Source organism: Argopecten irradians, chromosome 3, assembly GCF_041381155.1.
Source record: "Argopecten irradians isolate NY chromosome 3, Ai_NY, whole genome shotgun sequence".
NCBI lineage: Eukaryota > Metazoa > Mollusca > Bivalvia > Pectinida > Pectinidae > Argopecten > Argopecten irradians.
This window is the reverse complement of record NC_091136.1, coordinates 44,230,575-44,248,421: the sequence shown is the minus strand read 5'-3', so window position 1 is coordinate 44,248,421 and position 17,847 is coordinate 44,230,575. Positions and strand designations below refer to the sequence as shown.

The 17,847-nt window shown below is 33.2% G+C and overlaps 1 protein-coding gene across 1 annotated transcript; it reads left to right on the top strand.

The window, feature by feature from the left end:
• Positions 1–6,453: 6,453 nt before the first annotated feature.
• LOC138318725 (RNA polymerase-associated protein RTF1 homolog) lies at positions 6,454–16,564 on the top strand. Its single transcript, XM_069261368.1, has 10 exons — positions 6,454–6,561; positions 8,229–8,311; positions 8,880–9,075; positions 9,198–9,275; positions 9,593–9,714; positions 10,622–10,757; positions 10,963–11,052; positions 11,606–11,635; positions 12,040–12,154; positions 12,870–16,564. The coding sequence occupies exons 1-10, from the start codon at positions 6,481–6,483 to the stop codon at positions 12,974–12,976; spliced, it is 1,038 nt and encodes a 345-aa protein (XP_069117469.1). The 5' UTR covers positions 6,454–6,480; the 3' UTR covers positions 12,977–16,564.
• The last annotated feature ends 1,283 nt before the right edge of the window (positions 16,565–17,847 follow it).

Here is a 17,847-nt window from a genome sequence, read left to right as displayed (position 1 = left end):
ATGAAATTTAATCCCCTCGTTAGCTCACCTGGCCAGAAGGGCCGGTGAGCTTATGTCATGGCGCGGCGTCTGTCGTCCGTCCGTCAACATTTCCTGTAAATCGCTACTAGTCTTTGAGTTCTCCATGGATTCTGACCAAATTTGCCAAGAAACATCCTTGGGGGAAGGGGAAGAGAGTTGTATAAATTTTGGCTCTGACCCCCCCAGGGGCAGGAGGGGCGGGGCCCAACAGGGGAAATAGAGGTAAATCCTTTACATTGCTACTTGTCCTACAGTTCTGCATGGATTGTAACCAAATTAGGTCAGAAACATCATTGGGTGAGGGGGAACAGAGCTTGTATAAGTTTTGGCTCTGACCCCCAGGGGCAGAAGGGGCAGGGCCCAATAGGGGAAATAGGGTTTTAAATTGCTACTTGTCATGGAGTTCCAATTTAAAAATTTTGCCAGAAAACTCATTGGGTGATCAGAGCTTGTATAAGTATGGCTCTGACAGGAGGGGGCGGGACCCAATTTGGGACATTGTAAAATCCTTTATATTGCTACTTATCATAGAGTTCTACATGGATTGTAACCAGATTTGGCCAGAAACATCCTTGAGGAAAGGGAATAGAGTTTGTATAAATATTTGCTCTGATCCCCTTGGGGGAAGGATGTGTGGGCCTTGATAGGGAAAATTCCTTTAGAAAAGAAACAATGAATCTGTATTCAGAACATAACTTGGCATTACAAACCAGGTGAGCGATACAGGCCCTCTGGGCCTCTTGTTTTTAGCTGAAATTGCTAAATTTTAGACCACATAAATAACTGGCTATACAATACTTCATGAAAACATTTTTTAGTGACAATGACCTTGACCTAGAAAGCAATCCCCAACAAAACAGCGTTTGCAAGGAAGGATGAAGTCTGACGAGTCTGAGGGAAGTGATCAAAACATTTGATGCTGTGATACATTTATGCCGTCTGCTTTTTACAGACAATACATGGACACTAGTATGTCATTTAATACAAAAACGGACGCAAGGCATTAGGGTCAAGATTTTTATTTCTATTTACTGATTTAAAATCATTATTTCACATTAAAACACAAATGTTTCTCACAATACCTGCATAAAGTTTCACAAGGAAAAAAGCATAGGAAAAAACTGGCTACACAAGTTTCATGGCACAATCCTACACTTGCTCATCCTTGAAAAACTGAGACAGAAACCCATGGGACTTTATGCTTGCACTTCAATTAGAAATTATCTAATAATACTTGAGTCACAGTAATCTACACAATGTGCATTACATACAAGAATTACCTGATTATATACGGAATCATATCTATATAATGTATATAAATTTCGTCTTTGCATATTACAGTATACCTCCCTTGCTGGTAAGTATCCATTGTGACATCATTATTTCATGATTGAAACTTGCGTACTTTTCTCTGAAAAGTATGATGTGACACTCGCAAACACATTACGTCACAAATCAATACCTACCTGCAAGGGCAGAGAACTCTATAATATGAAAATACAGAATACAAGTTTAAAGCAATCTCCCAGTTTTTGAAATTCTTAAAATATTAAGGTTATTATCAGTATGGTGGTTATTGTATTTCTAGACTTCATTTCACCAAGATTCACATATATACTACATATCACATGTGAATACCACTGGGTGACATTGAGTGGTAAATCTCAAAACCCACTAAAAAACCTATATTATTCACCTACTAACACAAAGAACACAAAAGATTTTCAAAATGGTGTGTTTAGGAGGCATTCAGTGTTATCATTAAAAGGAAGTGGTGTTATCATTTCAGTGGCCGCTCATCGCCTCAATGTACTACAAATAAGTGGGTTGGTAGCAATTCAAGGCTTATTATGCATTTTTTACAATCACAGCTTGTGCAGTATACTTTTGTTTGAATCAAAAGGAGAAAATACAATGGATTATTGTGATAATTGTGACAATGGAAAAAAGTTAATAGCAATTATAAAAACGTCATAATCACTAAAATGCACGTAATATCATTGCACAACCTAGCACTAGCGCTGTATAAAGCTAAAAATCTCACTGGCCACAAAAAAAGCCAAATTGTAAATTACTTATTTTACATCTCATAATGTTGTAACTTGCAAACACACTTCATATGAATATAGGTGTAGAACACTATTTACTAAAAGCAAACATTTATTTTGATTATTAATTTTCAGTTTTAAAAATTATTTGACCAAGAAGCACAGACTATGAATATGTCCCATACAAACATAATAATTAAAGACGCTTGTGGTTTGATTAGTCATGCAGGTGGTATACAGCTTGTACAGAAATTATAAACAGGTTAATCAATATAAACAACAATAAACAATATCACAAACCTCAAGGGCCCATGGGACCTGTAATCCTCACCTGAATATTTCAAGTACCGGAATTAGTTGTTGGTCTACATTCATTTGGGTATATAGGTATATATATTCCAGAATGATTTTCACAAAATTCGTTTCTATGCATTATTTTCTTCATTCTTCACATAAAAAAATTCTTCCGAAGAAAATATGTCTAACTTCCCAATTTTCCATAGGCCAACTCCTGAGGAATCCAGAGCAGGCCAGACCCTTAATTTATAGAAATATTCAGTCCTATTGGGGGGATCAAAAATCCAATCAGTTATTATGAATCAAGTAAATTCCTTAAAGAAAATTTGATAGAGCAAACGGATAACATACGCATGCCACAATGCTAAAAAATCTCTCTTTTTAAATCAAGATGTGCTAGAATTGATAAAAAACAAGTTCACAAATAGGTTAGACAAACAGGATTATATAATATTACAAAAACCCATGTTACAATCAGCTTTAAAACAACGTGATTCATTATCAGAATTGTCTAGAAACTATACATCTCACAAAATATCTAACACCACAACAAACCAATTTCTATGATAAGATAAAATATTGTACTCCACTAATACAACAGTGGTCCCCCGACATTTATCACATCCTAAAAAACCTTTACTTTCATGAATTTTACTACAGGTGGACTAGTTGTTTACTTGGTACAGGCTGCACATACATATATGAAAAAAATAGTTCAATGTCTGTTAAGGAAGCCGAATAACATCGAGAAAAGACTGTTTTAAAAGTAATTTAGAATGCTAGGTTGAATAGAGAATGACACGCATAAACAAAACAAATATTATTCTTGTTGATTGTTCATGTGGAAAGATCTATGGGGAAATATTGATGGTATTTTCAAATACAAGTAAGTGTTAATGATGAACAACAGGACTTTTTCACCATTCTATAGTAATGTGCTTACAAAGTACAAATACCAAAAGTTTAAAAATCAAATCAGAGTTTTGAAGTAAACAAGTTGCATTTTAGATTCAGATACATAAAGAATTTCAGAATATGATCAAGAAGAGGGTCCACAGGTATGAGAAACAAGTATACTGCAAAATAAACATATAAAGGATTTTTTAGTAAATGCTGTTTTACATATATACGACCTGGTGAACGAAGATGTAGACTTTGTATTCTGGTAAAGGGGATACCTCTACATTATGTAGATACTCACAATGCATGATACAAATTCAAAATCTTTTTTTACATCTATATGGATAGGCCACTGGGAAAATTATCAATTAGCTCTTCAACTTAGTTTTAATATTTAGGCCACATCGTACTGAATACTATTTTGGTCAGAGGTATTTTAGTGAGGAAGGTCATCAAGACATACGATTTGATGTTGACACCAGCCACTGCTATGGGTACATTATAATCACTAATACTCTTTCCAGTGTCTGAAGGTGCCATGGAACTCAACATAGGACATACACTGGTATATGAGATATATCTTAGTATATGATATAATGTAATTATATTTTTCTCGTGGATTAAGAAAAGCTTTGTACACACCATACAGGAATTTCCACAACACTTAGATATTCAATATTATAGCTTTAAATATCTATAAACATTTTATTAATGTAAATTACTCGCCCGAGCATATTTGTGTAAACTGGTATTACTTCAAGTAAACAAAATTCTACTGTAAAGGCAAATTACCACTCGTACAAACAATAATGGTTTTGTTTAAAACATGAGTGTAAAAAATCATAGGAAACACGTAGCATATAAAAAAAAGTGTGTAAAACTCCAGTGTTTGATTAAAAATTTGATTTTCTTATAGACGCGAGTATCATATTACCCGTACCATAGATGTACATATACTATTACCGAAATTAACGCTGCACAGAGGATATATGATATTTATTTGCACATTTGCCCATAATATATTATATATACATTTTGTAGGAATCTATATAATATTAAGAGCACATAAGCTCAAACTGACAATATCATTATTGAAGATATTCAACTAGATATATAAGTATAAGTACATTATTTTTGACAAATAATAAAAAAAAAACCAAAAACCCAGTGAAAAACCTTCGAAACAGTACCACATTTGTCAGGCTTATATTAAAAAAACCTTCATTGCTAATATTCATCTGATTCCATACAAAAGCCATGAACAGATTGCTTATCAAATTACCAATCTCCTTTATACAATACCAGACAAACTGTGGCATTAACAACAAGGTTTATACTGCACATAAGCATAAACTCTATACCATTACAATATAATATTGTGGATATTTTCACATTGCACATATCCAAGAAATCTGTGCAACAATACGAAGATTAAAAAATATGTACAAAAATGGCATGGTGATTCAACTAGGCCTTCGTCAAAATTGATATGACCATGACAACTTTGTAATATTATTCAGTGTCTATTGGTAACCATATCAGGAGTTTTTTGTTTCGGCTGAGTCCCTAAGTTTGGATAAAAAGCTGTATCTTCACTTGATCATTAAGAAATTAAAAATATGAGAAATTTCTGGTGAAGTAAGATGCTTTTCCATTTTCTCAAAAGCACAAGCTGGAAAGAGTTGTGTCTCTTTCAGTAACAATACATACTCCAACCCTAGCTTTGTTAGCATCTGTTTGAAATTACTGTAACCCCTCTCTGTGTATGTTTGTTGATCTTATGTCTGAGGATGTATCTAGAATAACCAGCAATCAACCACTTTTCCGCTGGGTGCCTGGGTGGGTGAGCCATTATGGTTAATAATAATGATTATTAAAGCCGTTATGTTGCTTAAGTTTAAACTGATGTTAGAATATATCGTATGTAGAGAGTTGGAAAAATGTCGCGAAATTTAAGTTAACATACAGTGGACATATTTAATGATGCCACTCTATTGAGATTTGTATTGTTATAGTTCTTCAACAATTTCATCCGACCAATATTTGTCATAACAATCTAACGTCCTTTTTAAGTGCTTGAAAACCAAGACGGGCATCAGTAGTGAGTTGGATGTCTGCATTGAAAAAAAAACATGAGTATGTCTCATCCCTTATCATAAAACTACAACATTTTTTTTTTTCTTACGATATAGCAATCTCCTTTTTTAGTTGTTTTCTTCTCATCGAACATGGCCACACAATTTATCTTCTTACACTCTGTAACATAATCGAAGCTGAGTACTCTGATGACAGCCTGACAGTGCTGTGATGCTTCCAATTCCAACGTGACTAGATTAAACTATATGGTTTATCGCGATGATAATTGAATATGAATGTTAACCGTAAGAAAATGCACATATTGCCTATGAAAGCCATGACAAAGTTGCTGTTCCGAGCAAAACATATATGGTAGGGGGGAAGGCACTTTTGAACATTAGGTGACCCACCAATAGAAAGTGATTTTCAATTTTGTTGACTCCCACACTATTTTTTGTGAACAAGACCATGGCATAGAAGGGGATTTAATTTTTTGTTTTGCTCCGACATCTTTTGGATTTACATATTTTGATTTCTAACATTTAACAAGAGACCTAGGACAAAATCGTACTGTATATGGTGCAGTGAACTATTGTTTGATTTGCTGCATCTATTGCTAATTTGTAATAAACAGGTACTGTATAATCTCCCTAGAACCAGCAGAAAAAATCTATTAAAGATACCGAAGTGTTCCATAAAACGTAATGCAAGTGTAGACATCTGAGCTTGTGAAACTGACATGTGTTCCTCAACATAATACACAGTGAACTTTAAATTAAGATCTTTTGCTGATTTAATTTGAATATTTAGTATTAAGAATGTAATAAAGCAGTTATTGGTGTTGTAGAAGCATTCACATGAGTGTGGGAAATAACTATCATTTTATAAATGTAGTATGCTCATTTGTATTCTTCAATTTCCTGTGGTAGAACCCTAATTACTTATGCACTAGCTCCATTGTTAAATTACTTATTGGAAGTCTGTTCTGTGATCCAAGTTATGATTACTGTCATATTAGGCTAATGATTCAAAGAATATATTAGATTTATGATTTATATGGTGGCAGTTACCAAAAATCTCCTTTTTCTTTTTATCTGCTTATTAATATCTGGAAATACATCCTTGTAGGTGGTGTCACATGCCATTCTTCGTAAAGACAGTACAAGGATGCTACGTAAGGATCGGTATAGGTAATCACGAAGGCCAAGCGGTGTACAGGGTAAGTTGACAAGTTCTGTGTTCAAGGTCTTCATTAGATGTTTTACATGTATGATAATAGTAGGGATGTCACGATTCATGTTTTTTCAGCTCTGTTCGGTTTCAACTTTTTTTGATCAGTTTTCGTTTTTTTTCGGTTCGGTTCAGACAAATCTTAATTGAACTCTTTTTAAGTCTATTTTCTATCAAAAACAAGTTTTGCTTTAGATTTAAAGTTGGTATATCACTTCAACAATTTTTTTTTTCTTTATCAAAATTTTACTTCTAATTAAAAACATATAATTAATTGCGTCCTGAAAAATAATCCACAGCACTATATCCTATATAGATTGAAGTTCTAAAAGTGCATGCAGCAAAGAAATTCATTAATTATTTTATATATTTTGTGTCTTAATTAGACATATAAGACGATTAAATACCAATTTTTGTTCAAATATTGAGTATCATTTATGATCTGTCAGCAGTGGAAAATCTTTAAAAAACATTATTGAACATTTTCTTATCTTTTTAACTCTTTCAGTACTATTGACACATTATCAGTCACAGAGAGATATATGTCCTTGTATCCTTCATGATACATTATTTCGTCACTAAAACTTTTCTAGTATCCTTCATAACGCATTATTATGTGATGCTTGACATGTGAAAATCGTAAGTTTTACCGCAAATCAATACATCGGTATTATCTCAGAAATAGTGTTTTAAAAGTATTATGCTTTGGAATTACATGTACAATAGAGATAAACATTATTACGTACCAGGTGCATGTTCAATCGTAAAATGGTTTAATTCACGGAATATTGGCCGACGGAAACGGGATTGTTTACAATCGGCAACACAATGGCAGCTTGATTTAGCTGCCGATATTCTGCGGGATTGTTATAAAAAAAAAATATAATAAAAAAAAAATATAAAAAACATCAATCATAAAATATCAAACAATAAGTGAAATATATAATTTAGATATTATGTATGTGCAAAAAAATGTCCGCAGACAGCAAAAAACGATCTTCTGAATGACTGAACTTGCACACGTGTTACACATATATGTCGGTCAACAGGTGTATTTCACAGGATTTTGACAAACAACTTCGCTGTATTTTCAATGAAATAATGTGCAATACAGTTTATACACGTAAATTACAGGTATTATAGGACAGGTTTTTTTTTAATGAACCGGACCGAAACTAAGAATTATCGTACCGAACGGAACCGTACGGTTGAATTTTTCGGTTAACCGTATTTTCGGTTAACCGTGACACTCCTAGATAATAGTTGTGCTTTGTTGGAAATCAGTATTACAAAGTATAAATTGTTTTCCATTGGCAAAGTATTATAGGAGGAATTGGTTGGTTTTATAAAAGAATTATTTTTAAATATATCTACCTGACCTGTATAATAGTCCCTATCCAAATATCTATTTGATAATTGATATGGTCATTGCAGTCTTTAAAATTTATCTTTAAACTGTTTTGAATATATTTGTCCTCATACAAGCTTGGTGATAGACTACTAATTATATAAGGATATATCTCTTGATAACCACATATTACCAATCTGACCTCTTATCAGTACTGTGCTAAGACTTGAATGGTCTCCTTTGAAAAAGAAAACATGTATGAACATATAATAACAGGAAGTTATAATGTTGTTGATATTTAAATGCAGGTTGCTGAAATTATTGGTGTTGTGGATACAGCTAAGATATACCAACTTGGAAGTACACGGACAAACAAGGGGTTAAAACTCAGGTGAGTCACAAGCTAGAAAGGTTTTATAGTATAGTCACAAGCTAGAAAGGTTTTATAGTATCACACCTCTTCACAGAAATGTCCAAGTGCATGCTAGTTAGCTCTTAAATTTAAACATCTCTTAAATTTAAACATTCATTTTTTCTAAACAAATCAGATTAAATTAATGATTTTTAAATTAAACCAAATAAGTTTATGAAGAAAGGTGAAAGGATTTGAAAAAAAAAATCAACAAAAAAGTAAATGTACATCATGAAAGTGTGTGATTTCATTTTGTGATTCCTAAGGAAATGGACAAATTTGATGTTCCTGTTATGTACAGTGTTTTGATGTTTGGAACACATAGCTAGTCTCACATATGTTTTCACTTTGATAATCGACAGCTGCTTCCAAGAGATTTAACCTTGAATCAGTATTTTGTTACTGGGCACCAGATCAATGAGACAAACTTTTTGGCAAATGTCAATTTCTTACAAATTTTAATAATATTTTGTGAGCTTTGTGTAAGAAAATGTCTATCATTTCTTTTTAAATGAAATATAATATTTGTATATGTTTTTATTTACAGGCATGGCCACTCAGAAAGGGTGTATCGATTAGAATTTGTCTCAAATCAAGATTTCTCTGACTCTGAATTCTTTAAATGGAAGGAAGCCATGATGTTGGGAGGACTTGAACTTCCAACTTTAGACGAGATTGAAAAGAAGTTCAGGGATATACGAGATGCACTGCAATATAAATTTAAAGAAAATGACATTGAAGAGGTTAGTTATAATTCCTCTTGTCCTTATAAAAGGAATTGAATAAAAGAAAGTTATCATATCAGAATCAATTTCAATATATGGTCTTAGTTAAACATGAATATCCAAACCATTCTTTGTTGCAGATTGTTGCGGACAAACTGAAATTCAAGAAGAATCCTCATAATTATGCTGTAAAGAAAACACTGCTTTTAAAACAAAAGGTAAGTATGGAAATTTCTTATGTCAAATTATGTGCAAAAATCGTATCTTAAAATATTTAACAGGACTTTCTCATTAATACCATCAGTGCTGAAGTGCTTGTTTGATTTCCTAGATATATCATTATGTAGCATTTGTTAAATGCTGAAAAGCAGATTACATGTTCATAGATTACATATGGACTACATGTATTAAAATTACCCTGGACATCATGATAATTTATTCACATTTAGATATTTGATGAATAATGTTTCACAAGTCATATACATATTAAGCATAGATGAACTGAGCATTTAGTATTGTATATGATCTATTTAAGGAAATGGCTGACATTGAAGGAGACCAGGCGGGTCAGTCAAAAATCAAACAGGAGCTGGAACAGTTGGAGGAGCGGGCTACAGAACTAGATCGTAGGAGGTCCAGCAACATCAGTTCTATTAGGTAGGTTCTATTTAAAGGGACACTTCAATCTAAGAGTACATTAAAATTTGCCCATATTTCGGAAACAAACCAGTTCTAATAGAAATTAGATTAGTTGGTTTTACTGTGATATGCCAGAAAAGCCCATTATAGTGAAATATATGTGAAATATTCAATCTTGCTTACTGTCCATCATTACACATATTGGTCGGATGTCTTGTATGCCAAACCCTGGCCCTTGCCAGTGTAGTAAAGAATTTTTTTGTCTAGAACTACTCATATCGTTCTTACAGTAGTGTGTGTTTACCTTATTAGATGCATGTTCTTGTCTAAAAATAATTATTTCACATCAACTCCTTAGTGGTTATAAGTTGCATTTTTTAACGTGCGTGACTTTGGCTCGGGTAAGGGTACAGCGTATATGTCGTACCTGCTTAATTTGGAATTTCAATTATATCAATCAAAATACTGAACGTCGTGAAATTTGTCAACATTTCTTGTTATATGTTTCATAAGGAATGTATAACAATACATTTATGTCATATTTTGCTTCGTGGTTATGTAACAGAATTAGCCTCACTGAATTGTCCCTTTAGCTCCTAAATTCACATATACTCCATACTAAAGGGCATGTGGCAGTATAGCTAAAGCTCAACTAAAACAGGCATATTGATTCTGTGGTTGACAGGAAATAGATTATCATTTTTACCGTTATAATTGCTCTTTTCATTTACTAAAGACATCTTTATTGTATTACAATTTCTGTAAAATAAAAATAACATTGGACAGTGTGGTCCTTTTTTGGCAATTTTATTTTACCAAACCTCAGAAATTTGTCATACAAAACTTATATGAATCAATGTATTTTCTGAATAGTACATTCTAGTAAACAGCCTTTAAAGCAATAGTAATTTATTTCATCGTGCAGTTACATCAACCAGCGTAACAGACTGAGGAACATGATAGATGCGGAGGAAGCATTTAAGGTGGAGGTAGCAGCAATGAAAACTGCCACTGCTGATCCCTTCACACGACGACAATGTCGGCCTACTATTGTGACAAAGGTTTGTATCAATCTGAACAAGCAAGCTTATTCTCCAATAATTGACGAATTGAAATATCTTGACAGCAATAGACTGGGCTTTATCTCTGTCACTCTATACCATATTTCATATATGATGTATACAGCTTGGACTTTTAGCTATGAAGGAGTTTGGAGTGTTTGGGCTCAACAACTGTTACAGGGTATTCTTACTTTGTATGTTTCAGTCAAAAGATACCAGTGGAGAGATTGATTCTAAACTCAAAGCTGAAGATCAAAAACGCCAGGCATTACCAGAACTAGATAGGCCAAACCAGGTTTGTTTCTCCAGTAAAAAACTGCCACTCATTACCAGAACTAGATAGGCCAAATCAGGTAGGTTTGTTTCTACAGTAAAAAAAAAACCCGCTAGGCATTACCAGAACTAGATAGGCCAAATCAGGTTTGTTTCTCCAGTAAAAACTGCCACTCATTACCAGAACTAGATAGGCCAAATCAGGTTTGTTTCTCCAGCAAAAATCTGCCACTCATTACCAGAACTAGATAGGCCAAATCAGGTTTTTTTTCTCCAGTAAAAAAATTCCACTCATTACCGGTGTAGCATAGCAAGCATAACTATGAACAGCTGCAGATTACAAGGAAGTACAGGTGTTTTAGTAAAACCATTATCCAAACTAACAATAGCTCAAAGAGGTACCATATAGAATATACAGAATATAGAATTGTAAATATATTTCAGAATATGTACAATTGCATATGTGTATGGGAGGTTCAGGGAGAGTGTCCTGAAGCCATTCATTATCCTTTTCTTTGTCAAAGTTAGCAATCCATGTATTATACAATTTTTCTTTTCCTTTTTCATGGTGACAGCATGATTCAGAAAGAGGGAAGTCAGATAAGGTAAGTAACTTGCAATACTGTAACATGCATATCAATTTATCTTTCTGTCCACAATTGAGATCAAATTATAGAGCAAATTATTTTGAAAAAGCACATGATGAGATTCTATGGTATGAAAATATATAATTGGAATTTAGAAATTTAAATTCCAAGGAACTTCAATCAATTCTCACTCTTGACTTTAGAGTCTGCTCTAGCAAACCAAATTGAATTGGTGTCAAAACCAAACTGAATTTGAGTCAAACATTTTTTTAAAGGGATTAATTGGGTAATGGTTTCAAATTAGGATGAAAACTTTGAGGTCAGCTTACTGCAACTAAAGGTTAACATGACCAGGGCAGAGGGCTTCTAATAATCAATTTTCTAGTTGTTGATTATATTAGTTGTAACTTTCCTATTTGTAGATGCATAAGGGAGATCCACTGAAGATCCTGGAGCCTACCAAACAGAAGTCAACAGAAGATCTTTTTGACGTCCACAACTTTGATATCACCATCGATTTGGAGGTGCCATCTAGCAGTATGTACCATTCAACATAGTTAGCTAATTAGATTTCAAGGTTAACCCTGAGCTACAGTTGGCCATCATTAACATGAACTCATACAACTCAAATATCCTGTTAAGTTTGAACAAGTTTGGTGGTCCTGACCAAACCTTTTACAATAAGACATGTTTATAATGAACATGTTTATAACAGATTTTGTGACCAAACCTTTTACAGTAAGACATGTTTATAATGAACATGTAAAACAGATTTTGTGATCATACCTTTTACAGTAAGACATGTTTATAATGAACATATTTATAACAGATTTTGTGATCATACCTTTTACAGTAAGACATGTTTATAATGAACATGTAAAACAGATTTTGTGATCATACCTTTTACAGTAAGACATGTTTATAATGAACATGTAAAACATATTTTGTGACCAAACCTTTTACAGTAACAAATGTTTATAATAAACATGTAAAACAGATTTTGTGACCAAACCTTGTCTAGGTTTCTATATTAAGATGTTGTATGTGTATAACAAACTATACTTATTACGAAACAATTTCATTGGTTCCCAGGGAATAATTGTTGTAAATATGTTACTTATATCAATATTTTTTATATATATATAATCTATATATAGATCTCATATATAATCTTATGAAATGAATTTTATTCCATCACTAATTAAGGTAATTGCTTTTTTGAATGAAAGAAAAAATGTCTTGATGTTTGCAGCCCCAGCCATAGCTGTGAACAATCGATCATCTCAGAATGTGCGCGACCCTACACCACGACGATCACTGAACTTGGAGGAGTATAAAAAGATGAAGGGTTTGATATAGGAGTGAGGTGTATGAGAGAGGGACCTGGTCCAGAGCGAGCGAGTTAGTGTGGTGGAGAGTTAGTGTGGTGGAGAGTTTGTGTGGATGTAAATCATTGTACCAGTAAGACAAACAGTGTACTGATGGGATGGCTATTCTCAATTATCAAAGTGTTGGATGTAAAAAGTGTGATTTCTTTTGTATTTTTTTCCACAAGTATCAACATTATTACGAATATTTCATTACGAATCTCTTCCTATTGTACATCCTTCTCACATGAGAGAAAGAAACATAGTATTGACTTGTATACACCTCAGTTGACCTAATTCAGTATTAGAGGTATGCATAAATCATAATCTTCATTGGATAGCAAATAATGCTTATGAACTGATACACAGCAATCATTACATAAAAGATATTTGATCAATTGTATTGAAAATAAAATTCCCCAAGGCATCAATATATTTTATGAAAATGAGATTGAAGCTTCTATCACAAGTAAGATTGTTTGACTTCTCAGTTGTCAGGTAAAGTTGATTTTGATGTTGTCAATGATTTCATCATTTCGAAGATTAAAGGGACAATTCACTCAGGCTAATTCTTTTACATAACCACGAAGCAAAATATGGCATTAATGTCTTGTTCTACATTTCTTATGAAACATATAACATAAACTATTGACGAAATCCAAGTCATTGTTTAGTATTTTAATTGATACCGTTGTAATTACAAATCGTTGATCAATACAATTAAGCAGGTACAATATGTACGCTGTACCCATATCCGAGTCAAAGTCACGCACGTTAAACAAATGAACTACATAACCACTGTGGAGGTGATAAAATGAATTTTTTGGCAATACAATTCACCTAAGGTAAACGCACTACTGTCATAGCGATTTCAGCATTTCTAGACAAAAGTAGGATTACTGTACGAGCAAGGGACAGGGTTCGGCATACAAGATGTTCGACCACAATGTGTAATGGGGGACAGCGAGCGAGTTTGAACATTTCACACGCATTTCACCACCATGGGCTTTTCTGGCATATCGCAGTAAAACTGACTGATCTAATTTCCATTACAACTGGGTTTTTTGCGATATATATACAAATTTTAATGTTCTTTAAGAATGAATTGTCCCTTTAATAGAGTATTGTTATGAAAAATAGAAATTTCTTTTTTGTTGAATTAAAATTTTAGTAAATGAGATTTTTGTTAAATTTATTTTGTTACATTCAATTGTGTTTTCAACTTAATTCAAAATTTGATCATAAATTAAGGATTTTTGCTGTTTTAGAGAATTTTTTGTTGATATTTTGCTTGTTATATTGGATGATTACCAGTAAAATATAACTTGTGAAGACACCAATATATATTTTATGTTAATTAATGCATTTTAGGTTCATGTAAGTTTGACATAAGACATTTGGTTGCTGTGTTTTATATTCTTTCTATCACCATTGTATTACATGGTAAATTTACTGCAAACAGGCAGTTGACAGTTATCTTATATAAAATTTATTTTCTTGATGGCATTTATCTAGATCAACAGATATTTACATTTATTTGAAATTGGTTATGCACTGAAGTTTGAGGGTATACTAAAGCAATTGTGTTTTGTGGCAATTTATCTTTGCCAAGCTAATAATAATTTACCGGTAGTATATGTAGCCTTGGTTGTGTATGACATGTGGAGTTTAAATCTAAAATATTTTATTAATGATTTGTGAAAAAAGATATAATTGCATTGTTTGGGTATAAATATATGATAAAATGTTTTAAATGTGATTGCATACTTGATTACTATCATCTATGTGTTAAATTGTGTTGATGAAAGACTCATCTGCTGATAAAGATGGATATAAATGTTTATATAATTAGCCATTAGCTTGATTTCTGTGAATTGGTCTTCTTCCCTATTTCTTGAGGAAATTACAAACATAGGGGTCTTTTTTCTGAAGTATAACCCTTGTCAGACTCAGTTATGTAGAATATTTTACTTATTTAGCAGAAAGTATCGTATAATGCCATTAATTTCAAACTCCTTTTCTTTTTTGGACTCGACCAATCAGTTGACTTTTTTTTTATTAAAAATTAATATAAGCAACAGATACCATACTGAATTCTCTCAATTAGTTTTGTTTATAACAATATTGTACAGAAAGAGTGAAATTGTGAAAGAGGGAAAGAATGGAAATGTCATGGAAGATAAAATTGCAAAGAGCATGTGTAGGTTAGCTCCCTTGGATTTCTTCAAAAATTTGGAAAAATTAAAACACATTGGCTTCAGGTTAGACCACAATAGGTGGTTTAACTGGTTTTATCAGTATGTGTGTAAGGTGAAATGTAAGGCTGCAGAAAAAAGAGATGTATGATTTGAATATGATGTTTCCTATTGTGGAAGGTAAGATCATGTGTATCCGGTAGGGTGATCAATTGTTCAGTATGTTTATAGAGAATATGTGGTGTAAGATGTAACAACAAAAATATAGTATATCTGATTTATATTAAATCATTAAATTGCTAGTGATTTGAAGGGTGCCAATTGGATTAAAATGTTGCATGACATGTGAGTTCAGTATATTGAAATGCACATGGTATAAAGAGTACTTCACACTCCACAAAAGCTATTTTTTTCTGAATTTTGATATATAGTGTTAATGGTTTTATTAAAGAGTGTTGTGCATCATTAGGATATACTACTGATTGTATTTATCAATTTAGTTATAGTCTTCTTTTTAATCTAATGTACCTTAGCCATCCATAAGCAGATTATCAAAACAATAATTTATATGAAATGTTGAAAATTGATAAACAAAATCACTTGGATTTTGTTTGATAAATCCCTGCTTACTATTTGACAACAGAATTTGACTAAGGTTCATTAAGTATTGGATTACTGTAAACCCCTGATCTATTCCTGTTATAGTGATAAAAACTTTGCCCGTTTTAATAATAGCATTTCTTGATTGGAATATGTTATCTTACCATTTATTCATTTTCTTGATTCATTTCTAAATATGTTATTCAATCAAAGGTTTATTAAAGTATTCTCAAATATACCAAGTACTTTTTATTTGACAAATTCAGTCTGTGAAGGACACCTTTGGGCTAATAGTGTTTTCCAGACAGAGAAATGTGTTTGGCCCTGACTCGGGTAATGTTATCCTCAACAACACTATCAAACTTAAGTGTCTGAAAAAGGTAATATGATAAAAACTTTTGTTGAATTTGTAATAGATCATGATATTAATTTTAAATATTAAAATGAGTTGCTTTGTCAAACAATAACATGGACTTGATACATGTACCGGTGGACACATGTCAGATATGTCAAGTTGATCTACCTCTCTTCTGTAATATATATTTAATGATATGAGGTGGTGACAGAAATATATCTTGCCATAGTAATGCATGATGTCGGTGGTAACAAATCTTTGATTCAAATCCACACTTTGATAAAAAGGGTTGAAATTCCATCCCATCAGATAATCTGTTTGTCAACAGCTCCTTAGGGACTTAATTGGTAATTTAGGTCATACGGGACAAGCTTGTCTTCATATCATTTGTTGTATCTTGAAATAAATAAAATATTGTGACAAACATTAACTAGGAGTCATTTTTTTTTTGTTACATTAAAAATATGTTGTTAGCTTTGTATGTATTCTGTTAGCCTATTGTTATTGGCTCTGGCCTAGCATCATGCATGAACTTTCAACTTCTTAGTAAATCTGAGGTCCAGAGACTTTGGTACAAAGTTGTTCAAATGAATCACCTTAATCTTCATTCAAGGTCGAATAGTTTGAATAGGCTGAAATATAAAATTCTTAATTAAAACACTTATTGTCATTAAGATGGAGACATATAGAACTTGTGGGGTAATGGGAAGAAGGGTTACTTACTAAGTTTAATTAGATGAAGGGTCATGACCTTCAATGAAGGTCAAAGGTGTTCTCCTGATGTAGGAGTCTCAATAGATACCATAGTGGGCCTCTAGGCTCTAGCATACAAGGATGAAAGGCTGTGAACTTTGCCGACAATTAAGGTCACAGAGATCAAAAAACTAAAATATTTGAATTATTCCATAATTAGAGACAGATATGATATTGGTTCTATAGCATGCTTTGATAAGACTACCTAAGCTGATCAAAGGAATGATGACCTTGACCTTTGTTCAAGGTCAAATAGGTTGAGACTAAGGGGCCAATAGACCTGCTATCATTACTGGTAGATCTGTGAACAGCCAGGGTCATGCAAGGACTTGCCAGGTTTGATGGTGGAGGAAAACAGAAGTTCCCGGAGAAAAACCAGCAACTAGAGGTCTGTACCTACATGGGATTTATCCACAAAATACACTGATATCCAGAATGCAAAAATTTCAAATAAATGAAATTTAATCCCCTCGTTAGCTCACCTGGCCAGAAGGGCCGGTGAGCTTATGTCATGGCGCGGCGTCTGTCGTCCGTCCGTCAACATTTCCTGTAAATCGCTACTAGTCTTTGAGTTCTCCATGGATTCTGACCAAATTTGCCAAGAAACATCCTTGGGGGAAGGGGAAGAGAGTTGTATAAATTTTGGCTCTGACCCCCAGGGGCAGGAGGGGCGGGGCCCAACAGGGGAAATAGAGGTAAATCCTTTACATTGCTACTTGTCCTACAGTTCTGCATGGATTGTAACCAAATTAGGTCAGAAACATCATTGGGTGAGGGGGAACAGAGCTTGTATAAGTTTTGGCTCTGACCCCCAGGGGCAGAAGGGGCAGGGCCCAATAGGGGAAATAGGGTTAAATCCTTTAAATTGCTACTTGTCATGGAGTTCTACAATGATTATAACCAAATTTTGCCAGAAACATCATTGGGTGAAGGGGAACAGAGCTTGTATAAGTATGGCTC